Source organism: Panthera leo, chromosome A3 (assembly GCF_018350215.1).
Source record: "Panthera leo isolate Ple1 chromosome A3, P.leo_Ple1_pat1.1, whole genome shotgun sequence".
Classification (NCBI taxonomy): domain Eukaryota; kingdom Metazoa; phylum Chordata; class Mammalia; order Carnivora; family Felidae; genus Panthera; species Panthera leo.
Genome location: NC_056681.1, coordinates 109,653,344 through 109,671,856, shown reverse-complemented (window position 1 = coordinate 109,671,856; position 18,513 = coordinate 109,653,344). Strand labels below are relative to the sequence as shown.

The 18,513-nt window shown below is 36.7% G+C and overlaps 1 protein-coding gene across 2 annotated transcripts in view; it reads right to left on the bottom strand.

The window, feature by feature from the left end:
- Window positions 1–18,513, bottom strand: part of PRKD3 (protein kinase D3) — an 87,200-nt gene that overhangs the window by 30,512 nt on the left and 38,175 nt on the right. For both annotated transcript variants that reach the window (XM_042933235.1, XM_042933234.1), the window contains exons 3-7: window positions 15,629–15,767; window positions 14,181–14,312; window positions 13,277–13,434; window positions 7,853–8,045; window positions 2,112–2,189 (exon numbers count right to left, since the gene is read on the bottom strand). In XM_042933235.1, the coding sequence (XP_042789169.1) occupies window positions 2,112–2,189; window positions 7,853–8,045; window positions 13,277–13,434; window positions 14,181–14,312; window positions 15,629–15,767 (700 nt within the window). The remainder of the gene's footprint in view (window positions 1–2,111; window positions 2,190–7,852; window positions 8,046–13,276; window positions 13,435–14,180; window positions 14,313–15,628; window positions 15,768–18,513) is intronic.

Genomic DNA, 18,513 nt, shown 5'->3' with positions numbered 1-18,513 from the left:
GCAGTCCTCAAAATTTTAAAACACGGAGTTACCACATGACTCAACAATTCCACAACTAGGTATCTACCCAAGTGAAATGAAAACATATGTCCACAGAAATTGTACTCAAAATGTTCATAGCAGCATTATTCGTAATAGCCCCAAAGTGGATACAGCTCAAATGTCCATCAACTGGCTGGTGAACAGATACATAAAACGTGGTATCTTCATGCAGAGGAATGCTATTCACCAACAAAGCAGAACGAGTACCGATACATGTTACAACATGGAGGAGCCCTGAAAACATTAAGCTAGGTCCAAGAAACCAGTCACAAAAGACTACATATTATGATTTCATCTGTATGCAAAGTTTAGAACAGACAAACCCACAGCAGTAGAAAGCTGATTAGTGGTTGCCATGGGCTAGTGGGGAAGAGCGACGAGTGACTGCTAATGTGTATGGAGTTTCTTTTCAGGGTAATGAAAAATGTCCTAACACTGGACTGCACTGATACATGCCTAACTTTGTGAATAAACTAAATGTGCCAAGTATGCAAAGTTTCTCAATAACACTGCTTAAAAAAATGATAATCCAGAACTCAGAGAAGGTATTTACATCAAGTATAACTGACAAAGAACTATTAGGTAGAATTATCAACAACTCCCTACAAATCAATAACAAATAAACAGAAAAATGGACAAAACATGTGAACAGATAATTTATAGGGGAAAAAAAAACCCTTAAGAACCAGTAACCATTTGAAAGATGTTCAAACTACTTAGTATACATTAAAACCAATATAAATAGTATTTCATATCCATCTGTCAAACAGCAGTAAAGTACAAAAATACATGAACCATAAATCTGGAGGAAACTTTAGTCTATAGCAAAGCTGCATTAATTCAGAGTAACCCAAATGAGAAAACCAATCACGATCTGTCAATGGTGTTAAATAGCAACCATAAAAAACATGCCACAGGGGCGCCTGCGTGGCCCAGTCAGTTGAGCGACCGACTCTTGGTTTTGGCTCAAGTCATAATCTCATAGTTTGTGAGTTTGAGCCCAAAGTTGGGCTCTGCACTGACAGCGTAGAGCCAGGTTGTGATTCTCTATCTCCCTCTCTCTCTGCACCCCGCCCTCGCACTGTCTCTCTCAAAATAAATAAACTTAAAAAAAAAAATGCCATAAAAGAAAACATTAAAATCTTAAGAAATTCAATTTCCATTCCTTATACTTTTCATCCTACAGAACTACTTACATTTAATTTTTACCAGTCCTGTAAATGCTAAATAAAAATTATGCTTGGATGATGGGTATTGAGGAGGGCACCTTTTGGGATGAGCACTGGTGTTGTATGGAAACCAATTTGACAATAAACTTCATATATTGAAAAATATATATATATTACAGGCAAACAATAAAAAAAAATTATGCTTGGAATCATTATTCCTTCCCTCCAAAAACATAATTAATATATAATCTTGAAAAAAGAAAAGAAAAAGGCATGAGGGAATATGTTTAGCAAATGATTATTTGATGGAGAAAGAGACAGTGAGGCAGCACAATGTGTTCTAATGACTATGGACTAAGAAGCCAGATCATATGGGTTCAAATCCCAACTCTATAAACTGTTGGCTATATTTCTTGGGCAAGTTATTCAATGTCTTTGTGCCCAGGTTTACTCATCTGTAAATACTTAACTCAAAGGGCTGTTCTTAGGTTTAAATATCAATGTATGTAAAGAGTATAGAACTGTGCCTGGCACACAGAAGCAGTCAGTAAGTATTAGAACTATGAACACCTCTAGGGACAACAGCAGGGTGTAAAAAGAAGTATTTTATGTCTAAGGATGGAAGAAAATATGCAACACCACTGGCAACATTAGACTACAAATGGTAGGTGGCTATAGGAAAAATGGGAAGCCATAAATAAAATAAGATACAATACAATACAGTAAGTGTACTTTTACTGATTATCTGTATTTTCCTTGATTATTAAATTTAAAAAGCCAAAGTTTAAGAAACAAAGTAAACAAAATAAAACATGCAAATATAGCCTTATACAAAGATAATACACAAAAGAACTGTGACCTTTTCTGATCGTTTAGGCAAATTAAGAAAAAGAATTTTACCTCCATTGAAAGTGACTTCTCCAAGACAGTCTCTTGGTACTTTTGATGCACAGCGTTTATGGCAGTTGAATTTACAATCTGAAATAAAATATTTGGTTTATTAATGTATGTAAAAAGTCAGGCAGTATCAGATATGCTTAGAGACTTTTTAAAGTTTTCCTTTACTAAGAACTCAGGTCTTGGAATAAAGGTCTGGTTTCAAATTCTGATGCCACCTCTTAACAGGTATTCAACTCCTCAGGGTTCCATTTCTTTTTTTTTAATTTATTTGTTTTAAGTTTTAATGTAAATTCCAGCTAGTTAACATGATGTAATATTAGTTTCAGGTATGTAATATAGTGATTCAACACTTCCATACATCACCCAGTGCTCATCACAATGCACTCCTTAATCCCTATAACCTTTCTAACACTTCCCCTACCAACCTCCCCTCTGGTAACCATCAGTTAAGATGTTTAACTCTATAGCTAAGAGTCTGTTTCTTGGTTTGTTTCTATTTTTCCCCTTTGCTCGTTTGTTTTGTTTTTTAAATTCCACATATGAGTGAAATCATATGGTATTTGTCTTTCTCTGACTTATTTTGCTTAGCATAATTCTCTCTAGCCCCATCTACCAAGTGGCAAGATTTCATTCTTTCTTATGGCTGATTAATGTTCCACTGTATATATATGCCGCATCTTCTTTATCCATTCATCAATCTGTTGATAATGGCTGTTTCCATAATTTAGCTATTGTAGACAACGCTATTATAAACATAAGAGTACATGTTACCTCTCTGAATTAGTGCTTTCGTATTCTGTGGGTAAATACTTCTGGTGGGATTGCTGGATCATAGGGTAGTTCTATTTTTAACTTTGTTTTTTTTAAGTCTATTTATTTTTGAGAGAGAAAGAGAGCATGAGTGGGAAAGGGGCAGAGAGAGGAAGAGAGAGAATCCCAAGCAAACTCCAACACCGTCAGCACAGAGCCCAACATGGGACTCAATCTCAGTTTGTAGGATCATGACCTGAGCTGAAATCAAAAGTTGGACGCTTAACCAACTGAGCCACCCAGGTGCCCCTATTTTTAACTTTCTGAGGTATTTCCATACTGTTCTCCAGAGAGGCTGTACCAGTTTGTATTCCCACCAAAAGTGCAAAAGGGTACCCCTTTCACCACATCCTCACGAAAACTTGTTTCTTGTGTTGTTGATTTTAGCCATTCTGACAGGTGTGAGGTGATACATCACTGTAGTTTTGATTTGTGTTTCCCCGATGATAAGTGATGTTGAGCATCTTTTCATGTGCCTATTGGCCATCTGTATGTCTTCTTTGGAAAAATGTCTATTCATGTCTTCTGCCCATTTCTAATTGGCTTACTCATTTTTTGGCTGTTAAGTTGTATAAGTTTTTTATGTATCTTGGGTACTGACCCTTTATGGGATAGGTCATTTTTAAATATCTTCTCCCATTCCATAGATTGCTGCCTTTTAGTTTTGATGATTGTTTCCTTTGCTGTGCAGCAGCTTTTTATTTTGATGTGGTCCCAACAGTTTATTTTTGCTTCTGTTTCCCTTGGGTCAGGAGACCTATCTAGAAAAAAGTTGCTATGGCTCATATCAAAGAAATTATTGCTGTGCTTTCTTCAAGGACTTTTATGATTTCAGTTCTCACACTTAGGTCTTTAATCCACTTTCAGTTTATTTTTGTGTATGGTAAAAGAGAGTGGTCCAGTTTCATTCTTTTGCATGTTGCTGTCCAGTTTTCCCAACACCATTTGTTAAAAAGATTGTCTTTTTCCCACTGGATATTCTTTCCTACTTTGTCCAAGATTAACTGATCATACAGTTGTGGGTTCATTTCAGGGTTTTCCATTCTATTCCACTGATCTATGACCACTAATTGGCAGGAGAAAAAAATGGCACCAGCTCCTTTGTTCCCAGAAAGGGCTCTTTGTGAACTCTGCTTCTCAGGGGCATGCTCCAAGAAGAGCAAATAATCTCCTCACTGTGTGCCCCAGGCATTCTTCAGATTGTTGCTTCCACACTGTCTGCCCCTAGGTTGTTTGCCTGTCTTGTCTCTGAAGGCAGCCCCAATACCTCTAGACTCCCAGATTCCAGTCCGCTGATGCTTAAAACTTCAGGCTTTAATCTCTGCTGACTGCCAGAACTCAAGTAATTCAGCCCCTCTTGCTTTCCAAGCCAATGGATGAGGAAACATTCTCCTTGTGCATTCCCTTGTGCATTCTCTCTCATCCTTCTCATGACCATGGCTCCCTGTCTTCCACAGCAGCCAAGATCCATTTCTTCCCTAAACCACATCCCACACTTCCATCCTTCTTCATTGTGGCTTCTTTTCTACCTTTAGTTGTAGAGTTTGTTCTGCCAGTCTTCAGGTAGATTTCTGGGACATTTAGGATGCTTTGATAATTATCTAGTTGTATCTGTGGGATGAGCGAACCTAGGTTCCTCCTACTTTGCTGCCATCTTCCCCAATTCTTCTAGGGCTCAGTTTCTTTATCTGTAATTGCCAAAATGTTGCTGGCAGCTCCATTAACTCATACTCATCTTTCCATGTTCCCCTTGACAGTTTCTCAGGCTGACTACTTTCCAATATATGTCAAGCACTTACTTTCAGTTCCTAATTATTAGGACCTGGTGCATATGCAGAAGAGAGACTGAGATTCTACAAGCTTTTATTAGGAATTAGTAAGGGCTTTCCTATACAGCCTTGTAAGGAAAGGCATGAGCTTCTCATGCACAACGTCTCCCACCTTTATATATAGTTCTCTTCAGCCTGCAAGAACATCCGAGTTGATAGCACTGCAGATGAATGTCAGGTACAAGCTATTCAATACTACAAGTAACTCAGTGGTTCTCAAACTCTGGTTCCCAGACCAGCATAATCAGCATTACAAAGAACTTGTTAGAAATGCAAATTTCTGGGCGCTACTCCAAACCTATTATGTCAGCAGCTCTGGGAGTGGGGCTGAGAAATGTGTTTTAAAAGTGTTTTTTAGGTGATACCAAAATTGAGACCCTCTGCTATTACTACTGTCTACTACGCCCTTCCACCTTGGAATTCCATCTTCCAGCAATATCGGGAAGAAAATAATTTCAAGTCCTGACTTAGAATGATTTTGTAGCCCTTGTGATTCAAGAAAGTTCTGGGTATCACACCAATGGCATAAGGTAAAGGTTATTATAAGAAAAAGCCCCATGATTAACAATTTGGTGGGTGACCCAACTTGTATTAAATAACACTGTCTTTTTAAATGAAAGGCCCTAGAAAAATTCATATATGATATTAATATTAACATCTTCCATTTATCTTAATTGATTTGCTTTTTATCTCATGAGGTATGCAAACCGTAACAATAACAAGATTTCCATTTTCGCTTTGAAAATGTAGAGCCAAATTTGTGGCCTGTCGGCAGCAAGTAGGTAGGTTCTAATGGCAGGCATTTTTATTTCTCTGTACTCTTACTCATGTTCTTATTAACTTGTTCATATTTTCTTATATTTTATGTATGCTTTCAAGCTGTCTTGAAGTTTTAATATTACAAAGTAGAAAATAAGCAGGTGATGAGGCACATGAGTGGCTCAGTCAGTTAAGTGTCCAACTTCAGCTCAGGTCATGATCTCACAGTTTGTGGGTTCAAGCCCCTACATTGGGCTTTGCACTGGCAGTATGGAGCCTGCTTGGGATTCTCTCTCTCTGCCCCTTCCCCGCTCTCTCTCTCTCTCAAAATAAATAAATAAACTTAAAAAAAATTTTTTTAAACAAAAAAACAGGTGATTGAATGAGTAGCTACTCTTGGAACTGTGTATCTTCTCAAATGATCCAGTGTAACTGTTTTAACTAAATTACTGTTTTCTTTCTTAGCTTGACAAGTGAATGAAAATGACTGTTTTACTTTTTAATATCCTAATTCATATCTTAAAAATATAGAAATCACTGGGGTGCCTGGGTGGTTAGTCAGTTAAGAGTTTGACTTTGGCTCAGGTTCATGAGTTCGAGTTCCACATTGGGCTCTGTGTGGACAGCTCAGAGCCTGGAAACTGCTTCGGATTCTGTGTCTCCCTCTCTCTCTGCCCCGTTAAACCGTTAAAATAATCACATAAAAATAAGTACTCTCTGCTCACACTCCGTCTCTCTCAAAAATAAATAAATATTAAAAAAACTAAAAAAAACAAAAAAGAAGTCACTGAAATAAGTGAATGTTTCTGACTGATAATTAAAATAGCTTAGTTATACAGAAATACATATATATTTCTGAACCAATACAAGCATGAAACATTATTTTTTTAGAGCTAAGAAATTAAATCAATAACCCAGTAGCAGAGTTAACTGGTTTTATTTCAAAATTCATCAATCTACATATTTATGTTAGGTCCTCTACAAACTATCGTACTGCTCTGCATATGGTTTTAGAATGTTTCTGTTCTGTTCAGCAGAGCAGCACTACCTACAACCTTTTCTAAGATTATCTGTTGGCTAGAATTTGTACATCTGTTATTGATGTTCTTTCCCAAAACATTCCTTAGTGGCTGCTTGCCAATATACTTTAGTGTTGATATTTTAAAGTATTAATTTATATATTAACTCATATTTAAAAGTAAGCTGTTGAAATAAAATTTCAACATTTAATTATGCCTGCCTGATAGTTATTAACTACCTGGCAACAAATGCACAACCTGTCCTCTATCTGATGTTCTCCCATGTTGCCATATACTGCCAAGAAAAGTTTTCTCATATACTTAAGTCAAATTTATGTACAATTATTTTATTCTGTATTGTAAATAGGATTTATTGTTGCAAAGACCTCAATTCTAATGTTTTATTTATATAAAACTAGAGAATTCAATTCCACATCACTTCTATTATATAAAAAGTATGTTACCAAGAACCATTAAAATAATCACATAAAAATAAGTACATAAAATTATAGACAGGCTACTTACACCCCATCCTGGCTCAATAATTAATAACACATTTTAAACTGTTTTGGTTTTCACTATATTGTTCAGGAGTGTTGTGAAGGAGATATGAAACAAAAGTTAAAATCATCTTTAAAAACATAAAAAATAACACAACTGTAGGAAAAAATATTCCATTATTCTATTAAAAGCCTGGTTCAATGAGAGATGTTTTTAGAATACGATGATAGTGTTTTGGGTTAGTACCCGAATATGGATAATCCCTATCACATTTCCAGTGGCTTCTACTTATATTCTTCCTATTTCAGTATGATTAGTCTCTGGAATAACAGTTTTGGTACAGCTTTCCTAGCTACATAATTATAAATAAAAACAAGAAAACTCTTGTAATAAATTTGTGTGTGTGTGTGTGTGTGTGTGTGTGTGTGTGTGTGTGTGTGTGTGTGAATGTTTAAGGGAAAGAGGAAAGCATTATTTTATATTTTGGGTAGCATTTGGCTCTGGAATCAGAAAGACTTAAGCTCAAATATCTGCTCACCTGCTTACTAACTGCCCCATACGGATAGGTGTAGAGCAGCCATACCTTACAGATCCAAATTCTAGCTTTTCTGTATTGTAGGTCCTGGTACATAGTACATATACTACAGAGAGCAATAGTTGTTGATAAATATGAATGTGTGTGCATGCATGCATTTTTTTCTTTTTTTAAATTAACAACTATGAACCCAATTTCTTTGCCTATGCTTCTGAAATATAAATATTTTGAAACAAATTTCCTAACAAAAACCTATGAATTTTATTTCAGAAGAACATCCAATCCTACCTTTACACTGCATTCCTTGGCGAAAGAGGCCTTTCAGTAACCGCTTGCAGTACTGACATATTGTGGGGCGGGTGTAAGAGTGAACAGCAAATGTGTGTGGAACTTTTACTCTGCACATTACCATCTTTTCCATCCAGATTGGGCGACCACTCCAAGAAGGAATTCTCTTACTTGGTTCTTGGTGAACATGTGACTAAAACATAAGTAATTTCCATAAGTATTAAGTATATTAAAAACAAAGTATTAAGAGCAGGACTTGAGATCAAAGTCATTTATTTTGAACACTAAAGCCAAAAATCTAAAAATGTGCATCTCAGCAGTTTCCTCTGGAAGCTTAACTTACCATCATTTGAATGTGAACAGTGCAGATTTTTTTGCTATTATTTATAAAAAAAAAAAAAAAATTTTTCATCCTCACATACGTATATTCATTGATGAACTATTTGCCAGACATATATAGCGTTTTACAAATAAAAAACAAAAGCCTTAAAATGAATTTATGACATGTTTAAATCCCTTGAAAAACCTTACCAAGAAACGAATCATAATCACGAACCTTTCTGAATAATAATAAATTCAGAAAGTTTATTGTTGTTCATGTTGAATTACTGAACATGATATCTAAAAATATTTTGAAATAAGTCTTGGTTTTTCAAATGTATTTTTACAAATACTAAAATATGTTTGTTAAAAACTTAAGTCTAGGGGCGCCTGGGTGGCTTGGTCGGTTAAGTGTCCGACTTCGGCTCAGGTCATGATCTCACGGTCCGTGAGTTCGAGCCCCGCGTCGGGCTCTGTGCTGACAGCTCAAAGCCTGGAGCCTATTTCGGATTCTGTGTCTCCCTCTCTCTCTGCCCCTCCCTGTTCATGCTCTGTCTCTCTCTGTCTCAAAAATAAACGTTAAAAGAAAAAATTAAAAAAAAAACAACAAAACTTAAGTCTAATGATGATGACATAAAAAATGGCAGATACAAAATTAGCTAAAACAACTTTACCCCTCAGTACTGATGTTTTAGGAAGTCCCTTGATATTTTAAGTATTTTCTAGTTATTTGGGCTTTACTCCCCGAGAGGAGCAAAGAGGAAAATTAAAGATGTTGATTAAAAATTTTTGTGTAACCTGAGAGATAACTAGATTTTTCTAACTATGATACTTTCTATATGTACAAAGAAAATAATCAAGTTAAATTACAGGCCAGTTCAATATGGCTCATCCCATTCATTCAGCATTCACTGATTATTATACTACAGACCAGACCCTCTGCTGTGTATTGCAGAAACAAAAATGAATACAGTATAGTCCACATTCTCAAACACAAAACACCTATCATCTAGACATATTATAGATTTTGTTGTAGCTGCTTGTATCTTCACTGCCAGAACTGAAGTCCTGAGGCCTTTCATGTGCCTTCCATAACTTGTAATATCTAACTCAGAGAAGTTGAGTCAACCCATAAAAGCAAAAGAAGCCAGAAGAAACTGTATGAAATAAATATTTCATGTATGTATAATGTATGAAATATATTAGAGAACTGTATGAAATAAATGAAGGGAGGAAGAAAAAAAAAGACTGTTTGGAAGAAAGCAGGAAGAAGGTTAAGAAGAAACAGAAAAGGACATTCAAATGGAGAAGAACATTATAAAAAGAACACAAAAATGGTCTCTGATGGATAGTTTTTCCCTGCTGTGTAGCCACAAATGTCCCAAAGCATATTAGGAAGCAGTTTAATTTAAGAAAAGTTACAAAAACAATGTTAAAACCCAAACCAAACTTGCTTCAGCTCTCAGGATCTCCCGCTCTAGCCTGGCCCTTTTCTTCCACCGTGACGCTGGGTACTGAGCACCGCAGCGATCCTGCAAAGCTAGTAATGGAAGCCAGCGGGAACGAGAAACAGATGTTGTAGGCTTTTGTTCACCCCTGGCTCCCTATTCTAGTGGTGATTCAACACTCTGCTCCTCTTGCTCCTGCCTCTACCACTTTCGGTTTGTCTCAAGTTTAAAGCACACAAGATGGAAGAAGATCGATTTTGCCAGCCATCATCAAATATGTAGGACACCCCTGTAAGGAAGAACTGTCATAACAAATCCCTTCATATGCCAGTGGCCAGCTAGTGACTGACTGCCTTTGGTCAGGCCCTCCTGGGACTGGGTATTAGGGACATGGTACAAAGCATGTGTGCAAGGAGCTACTCAGGAGACTGGGCTACAGCAGCCACCTAATTTTTCATGTTTAGTACAAAGTTACTTAAATATGAAAAAATAGGCTCAAAGGGATTAATATTACTTAAGTGCAAGCATTATAATCAAGATTTAGCCCTAGGTCTTCTGTCTGTGGGTTTTTTGGGGTTTTTTTTTTTTTTTTTTTTTTTTTTTTTTTTTGAGAGAGAGAGAACATGTACATGATAGGGAGACAGAGAGAGAGAGAGAGAGAGAGAAAGAATGAATTTCAAGTAGGCTCCATGCACTGCATGGAGCCTGACACGGGACTTGATCTTATGACTGTGAGATCATGATGTAAACCAAAATCAAGAGTTGGACGCTTAACTGCCCGCACCCCCTGCCACCTAGGCAGATGCCCTTAGCCCCAGGTCTTCTCCATGAAAGTCCAGTCCCATCTTTTTCCCATCTCAAACACACCTGAGCATAGGCTACAATCTCATCAGGGACCATGGTTTCCCATTCTCTTGAGTGAGGAAGGCAGGAAAGGTATGGAAGACTGAACCAGAATTTGGAGGAAGGAGGATACTGGTAAAATTACCTGTGGAACATTTGGTGAAAATGGGACCACTAAGACTAGAGTAACTAGAGTGAAAGTTCTTCTCTTACCTTGATTTAATGGCCCCTCTTTACAAACTACTAAAATTCTTACTTCTTTATTAATGAGAAGCCAGAAATTCTCTAAAAGTAATCCGATTATTTCCATGGCATGGGTTTCAACTAATGTCTAAAGTGAACATTTGCCTACAAAAACTTTATAACATGTTGCCAACTCTCAATCAGATGTAATAATAAAAGCAATAAAAGCATTCAAAGGGGGGAAATTCCCTAATTATACATATTTGACTTTGGAATATTATTCAGTAAAAAAATGCCTCCACTTTTATGCATACGCTTAGTTCCAACAGTTTCTACCTTGATTCTGTCCTGTCCTGGCCCCTCAGGCCTCTGCCCAAATGTACTGCAAGGAATATTCCTCCTTCTCATCTCCAAAGAGCCATCATTCAAGTCTGGTCTCTCTAGTCTTAGTGGTCCTGTTGTAACCAAATTCAGTGACCATCTTCTAGTCCCAAAGACTAGCTTCTGCTCCTCTGTCTCTTTACTCACTTCCCTTACAATGACTTCAGACACTGCAACAGAAACTGCCTTCTTACATGTAAACAATGACAACCCCAGAGTCAGATTCAGAAGTTTCTATCCCCGCCTGGCCTTTTTTCCAGCTTATCTCAGTGGTCAGTGAAGTTTAGTATCTTGACTACTCAGAAACTTTTCTTCCTCACATCTTATCTAAGAAATCAGGATGAGAGCTGCTATGCCTTCCAGGACTGTGGTGAGGATTACATGAGAAAAGACGAGTAAAGCATTCATCATGAAGCCTGGCACGTGGAACTTAGGAGGCTCTCACCGGGCAGCCATTTGGAGTCAGCTCTTCTCTAACCTTCGTTCAGATTCAAGGCTGCACTCATCTCCTCATTGGTATGTCCTATATTCCTTTAGTGTGTCCTCTTTTCCCACGCTTCCCTCTGATTTTCCTCCATGAGCTCTTCTCTTACTGTACCTTTTTCCTTTTTGAGACTGCATGCGTGGACTGATAGAAGCAGCCTTTTTTCACACATTCCACTCTACAATTTCTACTCATTCTACAATCCTCTGCACGATCTAACCAATTCAAACATGTCACTCTACTTCATACACTTCCCCAAGGAATTTTCATCTTCAGGATAAAACAGAAACTAATGAATTAAATTTAACCTGATTCATCTGCTCTGTCCTATTTCCTAATCTAGTACTCCTCATCTAGGGGGAGCTGGCATCCCAGCATCAGTTGTGGGGCTCTTAAAACAACACGCCTCTATCCTACAGACCCCATTGCGACCTAAGTTTCCTGTGTAGTTCATGTATAAAATACACTCACTTTTCAATCACCAGTCTTTTCCCAAGCTCTTGTATATGTTTCTAATAACTCTTTGCTCTCAGTTCTTATGCCACAGCACTCTTTTTTTCTAAGTTAAACATCTCACATTAGTGCTAAGCAACAGGGAAATATGGGATTTTTGTGAAAGAACTTCAGAAGCTTTTATTCTAAGGTGCCTCAGTATAGCAAAATCTTGTGACCAGGATATCAAGCCAATAGCCCAAAGGCTTGGTTCTGCCATTAATTTATGGAAGACCAAAGGGGTTACAGAAACAACTAAATGATAAGATTGCAATCTATGGATGGAGGTCACTTTAAGTACTATCAAAAGAACAAGGAAGTTATTTCTTTCTCTCTTGATCTACTATTTTACTCTTCACGGGTACAATATATTAGGAAAAATCCCTGATCTAAAAATAATTAAATCTGGATTTAATTCTAATGTTGCTTACGAATTTGCTCGGTGACTTGAGTCAAGTTACTACTTAACCATTATAAGTCTCAACTATCTCATTATGTACAGATCTACTAAAATATCTCACTGGAATATTGTGATAATCACTGGGTTCATTCATTCACTCATTCTTACATCACTGAATATAACATATTCAGTGAGTATAACATATACAGAGTATAACATATTGTGCTGGGCATGGTAGGGCACACAAAAGACCATGGGCATTGTCTTCTCTAAACAGATCATGAATTCCTTGAGGACACCATGATATTAAGGTAGAATGATATACACACCATTAGACAGGTCTGAAAAGTGGTTTGGCATTCGACCAATAAAATAACTTCTGGGTAAGAGGAAAATTCAGGAAAGGCAGCTGTTGAGCTAGGTCTGAAAAAAGCATGGAGGAGGGACACCAATAAGAGCAAAGGTAGAGGGAACAATCGGGTGTTCAGGGAATGCTAAATAGAACAGATTGTTGGAAAGAGAATATATAAAGGTTTCCTAGTGGGGAGTGATATAATCAGAGTTGTGTATTAAGCTCTAGTGAAATAAGATGATCTGACTGTAGTGTAAAAGATGAGGTGAAGTATGGGAACCAGGATACTGGTTAGGAGGTTAACACAGTGGTCCAAGTGATAATGTGGTCCCAAAGAAGATAATACGCAACTCATTACTACTGGTAACCTCTGTCTCCAGTAATATATTTTAATTTTCTTAAGTGTAGGAATGTTTGTAGTCTTTAGTGTATAATTTATGTCCTAGGATGATGTCATATACCTCGTAGAAACATAAGGAACAAGTACTAAAATGCCCTCTTATTGCCTTAAAATACATACCTCCTCTGTGGGAAGGGGTACATATTCAGTCTGTAGGAGTCTTGGAACCGAGAGGCCAGGTCCTGGCAGAGATACATTTGATAGACGTCTCTTTCTTACTCCACTACAGTTATTTGGAATCTTGAAGGCACATCGTTTATGATAATTTAATCCACAGCCTAAATATATTTTAAAAGGTAAAAAAATAGATTAAAGAAACTTAAATATGTAAGTATGTTACATAAAAAATAGACGCTTCTTTTATTTAATTTACTTTCTCTGGCAGCAATAGTTATCCTAATTAAGAACCTGAATGACAAACTAAGCAGAAGCCAAAAAATTCAGTGTAAATTATTGGGCTCCACCCCAGACCGACTGAATCAGAAATTCTGGGGGTAGGTCCTAGCAAAGTATGTTTAACAAGTCCTCAAGGTAATTCTGATACATGGTAAAGTTTGAGAACAATTAGCTTAAAGCACTTCAGCAAACTGTAGACTGTGTACCAAATTCCTCCCATGATATGTAAAAATTGTATGAAATCTAAATTTCAGTGTTCATAATTAATTTTATTAAAACACAGCATGTTGTTCATTTCTCTACATCTTGTTTATAGCTTCCCTGGCCCAAAGCAGATTTAAGTAGCTGTGACAGAGACTATTAACCAATAATACTTAAAAATTTGCTCTCTGGCCCTCTGCAGAAAAACTTTATTGACCCTCCACCTTAGAGTACTCAGAAGACTAATCAGAAATGTGCACCTGCCTCCTACCCCTTAGCAATTCTAATGCAGAAAAACTAGATCTGTCCAGTTCTAAACACTGGTTACTACCTAGTCACTAACCAATGATCTTATTCTTTCATTAACGATTAGAGAATGCAAATGCAAAATCCCCTTTCAAAAGACACCAAAACTCAGAACACATACCTTCACATTTCAGTCCTTGACGTACCAATCCCCAGAGCATTTCACCACAATAATCACAAAAAGTAGGAGCTTTGTAAGAATGTACATAGAGAGTATGTGGACGAATCTGGAAGTCTTCTACTGTGGCCAAAGCTTTTAAAAAAGACAAGTACCAAAATAAAACGTATATCTGCAATTACAATAATATTAAGAATGTTGACCATACTCATTTATGTCAAAGCATGTGGAATCTTTCTTTCTTTGTAAGTTTCATTCATCATAAACTATTCTCGGCATTTACTATTGTGGGTTTCAAACTATTTTAGGAAGTTCCTCAGGTCCAAATAATTTGAGCTCCAAAAGGAGGTCTGTGGGTAGATATTTCAATCTCCAAAAGAATATTCTCATAGTGACAAGATCACAAATAGTTGTTAGGTCTAAAACTGTTTAACTTAGAACACACTGGGAAATAGAACACTAAAGTAAAAACAAACAAACAAACAAAAAACAAACAAACAAAAAAACCCATAAAACTGTGGAACTTAACCTCAATGGTAAACACTCTGAGTTCTAACAGGATCTCAGTATAAGCTCTTTCCAGAGTCTGTTCTCCATAGTCCTGGTAGTTAAGAAAAAGAGACTCTAAAAAACAGCAGCTATCAAATGGGAAGGATCGAGGACTAATAAGGAAAGGTGAGGGGAGAGAGGATCTCAAGAACAGGTGACAAAGATGAGTCTGAAAAGAGGAAAAATTGGTGGCAGGACTCTGAACTCTTGGCTGGCTTTCCTTTTCCTTCTCTTCCTTCCTCTCACACCCTTCTCTCTCCCCCTCCCTCCTTTCCTGTCAAACAAGAAATTCTGCAGGCCTACTAGCTGCTGTTCCTTTACATTCCTCACTAAATCCTGCCCACCTGCCATTGGATGAGATCAGAAACAGAAGGAGCTAAGGAACAACAGGTGGCAAGAACGGGTGGGGGGGGGGGGAAGGAGGGAGGTAAGAAAATGTCCACTGAGAACACATAGGGAAGGAGCATTATTTAAATCATGAGAATGATCAGCACTGCAGTTTTCTCTTCCACATCTTCATTACTTCTCCTTTTTTCCTGATTTTCTTTTTTGAGCCTCAATTCTCTTCCATGCTCTTCATAGAAATGGGGATAAGCGAACTGAATTTTAGTATAATTGTTTTATTTCAATTTATTTCAAAGAGTATATATTCTTCTGCCAGTTCAAATGATAATTCCCTTAGCTTAGTAACACTCAAATAAACAATTCAGGGCTTATTTTCCTACTGTGTCATCTGTGATATAACCTTCCCGAAAGTAAAAATCACCTGGTAGCCATTACAATAGATGAAAGAAATTAAGCAACTATAGTATAAAGACTATAACAGAACACAGCATTTAGCACAAAAAATAATGCTTGTTGGGAAAAAAAAAAAAGGCAACAAAATAAAAGAAGCTACTTACCTGAAAGAACAACTTCTACTAGGTCTCCTTCATGTATTTCATCTGCTGAGGTAATCAGCTGCAAAATATTTTCTGAATTCATGTCATGGCGAAAGAGAAGAATTTTGTCATACATGCCAAAGAATCCACACTCTGGAAACTACAAGAAAACAGTCTTATATCAGTATACCCACAGGTTTCCAGTTTTATAAGTAAATGTCTCAATCTTATGAAATAATTTTAAGTGTAGTTTTTAGCCTAACACGGTCTGAAAACAATTGTATTAATATCTAAAAGATCAACCATGGACTCAAGCATCCTTGGTTAATTGTCAAGCTCAAAAACAAAACAGCAAACTTAAATATAATCATTATCTTTAGTAAAAGCTCATGTCTCTTAAAAACACAAGATTTCTTTATTCAGTTATTGATGAAGAATATAATCTTGAACTTAGCTGCTACTCTATCTCACACAGCCTGAGAGATCAGCATTCTTTCCTGTCCTCTAGAACCGAGCTTCCTCTCCAGCTACTAGCCACATGCAGTTATTTTAATTAAAATTAAACAAAATTAAAAGTTCAGTTCCTCAGTCACTCTAGCTACATTACATGTGCTCAATCACCACCTTGGCTACTGGCTTGGCTACCATTTTGGAATGTGCAGATATAGAACACTTTCACCATCACAGGAAACTCTACTGAATAGTGCTGGTAGAAGGTTAGCAATTCCCAAACTATAGTCACAAGAGTATCAATTCCAACATTTTTGACAAATGCACCTACAGCCTCCAGCATTTACCTAATACTTTCCTCTTAAAAAACCTTTGGCCAGAGCAGGAGACTTGCAGATCTGTTCATATATACCCTATGTATATTATTTCAAGGCTTCTACAGTTTGTGACTACAGAGCTGACACTTTGGGGACTGGCATACCAAGGACTAAAAATATGAAGGTATGAGCTCTAAAAGTTTTTATAGTTAATAAAGTTATGTAAGGGAAACTTGTCTTTGCCTCACAAAATAACTGTTTAATTTCTAAATCAAAATCAAGACCATCTTCTAAAATATCAGTGTCTTGGGAAATGCTGCTCAAAGTATTTCAAATTTCTTTAGTTTATCTCAGGATTGTATACTCTCATTGACTTATTTTGGCTCCTCATAGAGTATCCTTTGATGGACTATATGGTATGTCACTGGCCTGCACTGAATAGTCTGATATGTATGTCATACTAAACCATAAATGTATCTATTGCAGGGATGTTGCTGAGGATACGGACCTACTTCATATGGTAGCCCTTCTTTGTGAGGACTCATAAAAGACACTTATCTGGTTGGTTTTAGAATATGAACAATTTGATCATGTAACTAATCATGTTTACTTTGCCCACTGGAAAAAGCAAAGTCAAATATGTAGTTCATTTCTAGCGTGAGTCTAGGATCTTAGGCATGTGTTTTAGGTGGAGATACCTTCTCCTTATCTTCTGAATTTAATTTTCCCATTAAAAATTCTTGTATATTTCTCTAAAAAGGTCTAAATTTTATTGGAAAATATTAAATTAAAAAAATTGAAAATAATGACTTAATTAGAAATTTGAGTTGATTTGAATTTTTTTAAACCTGAGTAAATAATGAAAAAGTACAGAAATATTCAGAATCTTTATATTAGTTCTCCTTTCAATTATCTGAGTTACCAATAATACTTCCAAAACTTTATAATATGCTTTAAACATATACCTAACAGTACATAATTTTCAACTGAAAATATAAAAGTAGGGGTGCCTGGGTGGCTCAGTTTGTTGAGTGCCCAACTTCAGCTCAGGTCATGATCTCACGGTTGGTGGGATCAAGCCCCGCATCAGGCTCTCTGCTGTCAGCACAGAGCCCACTTTGGATCCTCTGTTCCCCACTCCCCTTCTCAAAATAAACAAACTTAAAAGAAAAGTACAGAATCAAAAATGGAGTTTTATTTAATATTAAAACTTGAAATTAAAATTTTATGAAGTATCATCAAATTAGAAAATCTCCATAAATTAGTTGCAACAATTCTTAAGTATTAACAAAAAAGATTCCACTTTCTATCCTTATAAAATATCTAACAAAATATTTGTATGAATAAAATTCCTTTTAAAAATTCACATTTCTGCATGTCCTCTATGTGCAAGGCATTGGCCCCATGGTTTCTAAAGGTAAGACAGCCCCTCCCCTCCCAGAAACTTACAATCTAGTAGGAAGATGGAAATAAAACAAATATATAACCTGATAATGGAAATGACAAAAATGAAAAATGAAAAAAATTCTAGAAGAGGGAATAAAAAAACTTTAACTGGGAAGGTGGAATGTCACTTTAACAGTGATATTTGAAGAGAATCATAAAAAGAAAAGCAGGGTTTCTATGGGCAGAAAGTGAAAGTGAAAGTACAAGGGTCATAGCTGAGAAAATACAAGGTAAATGGGACAAAGTAAGTGGACCCCTATGACTGAAGAATGAGGGGACGGCTGTGCAGAAAGAGGGCAAAAATGCACACAGGAGCTCCAAGGGGGCTATACTTAAAGAAACTTGGGAGTCAACAGAATGGGGTTCAGGCTTTGCCACCTACTAACTATAGAACCTTAGATAAGCTACTTAACCTCCCTATGCTCAGCTTCTTGTCTATAAATTTGGAATAAAAAGGGTACTGGCTTTATAGGATTCTTGTTAAAATTAAATTACTTGATGTTATAAAATAGTACCATGATCGGTAAATACTAGGGGCTCATATCCCATACGTTAGGGGGTGGGGAGGAGAGAGAAAGGATACCAGAACAAGGCAGTGACATGATAAAATCTGTATCTTAAAAGGAAACAGGATGAGACCAGAGCAAGCTCCTAAAGAAGGCTGAAGCCATGGGTCAGGAAAGAGGCATCAGG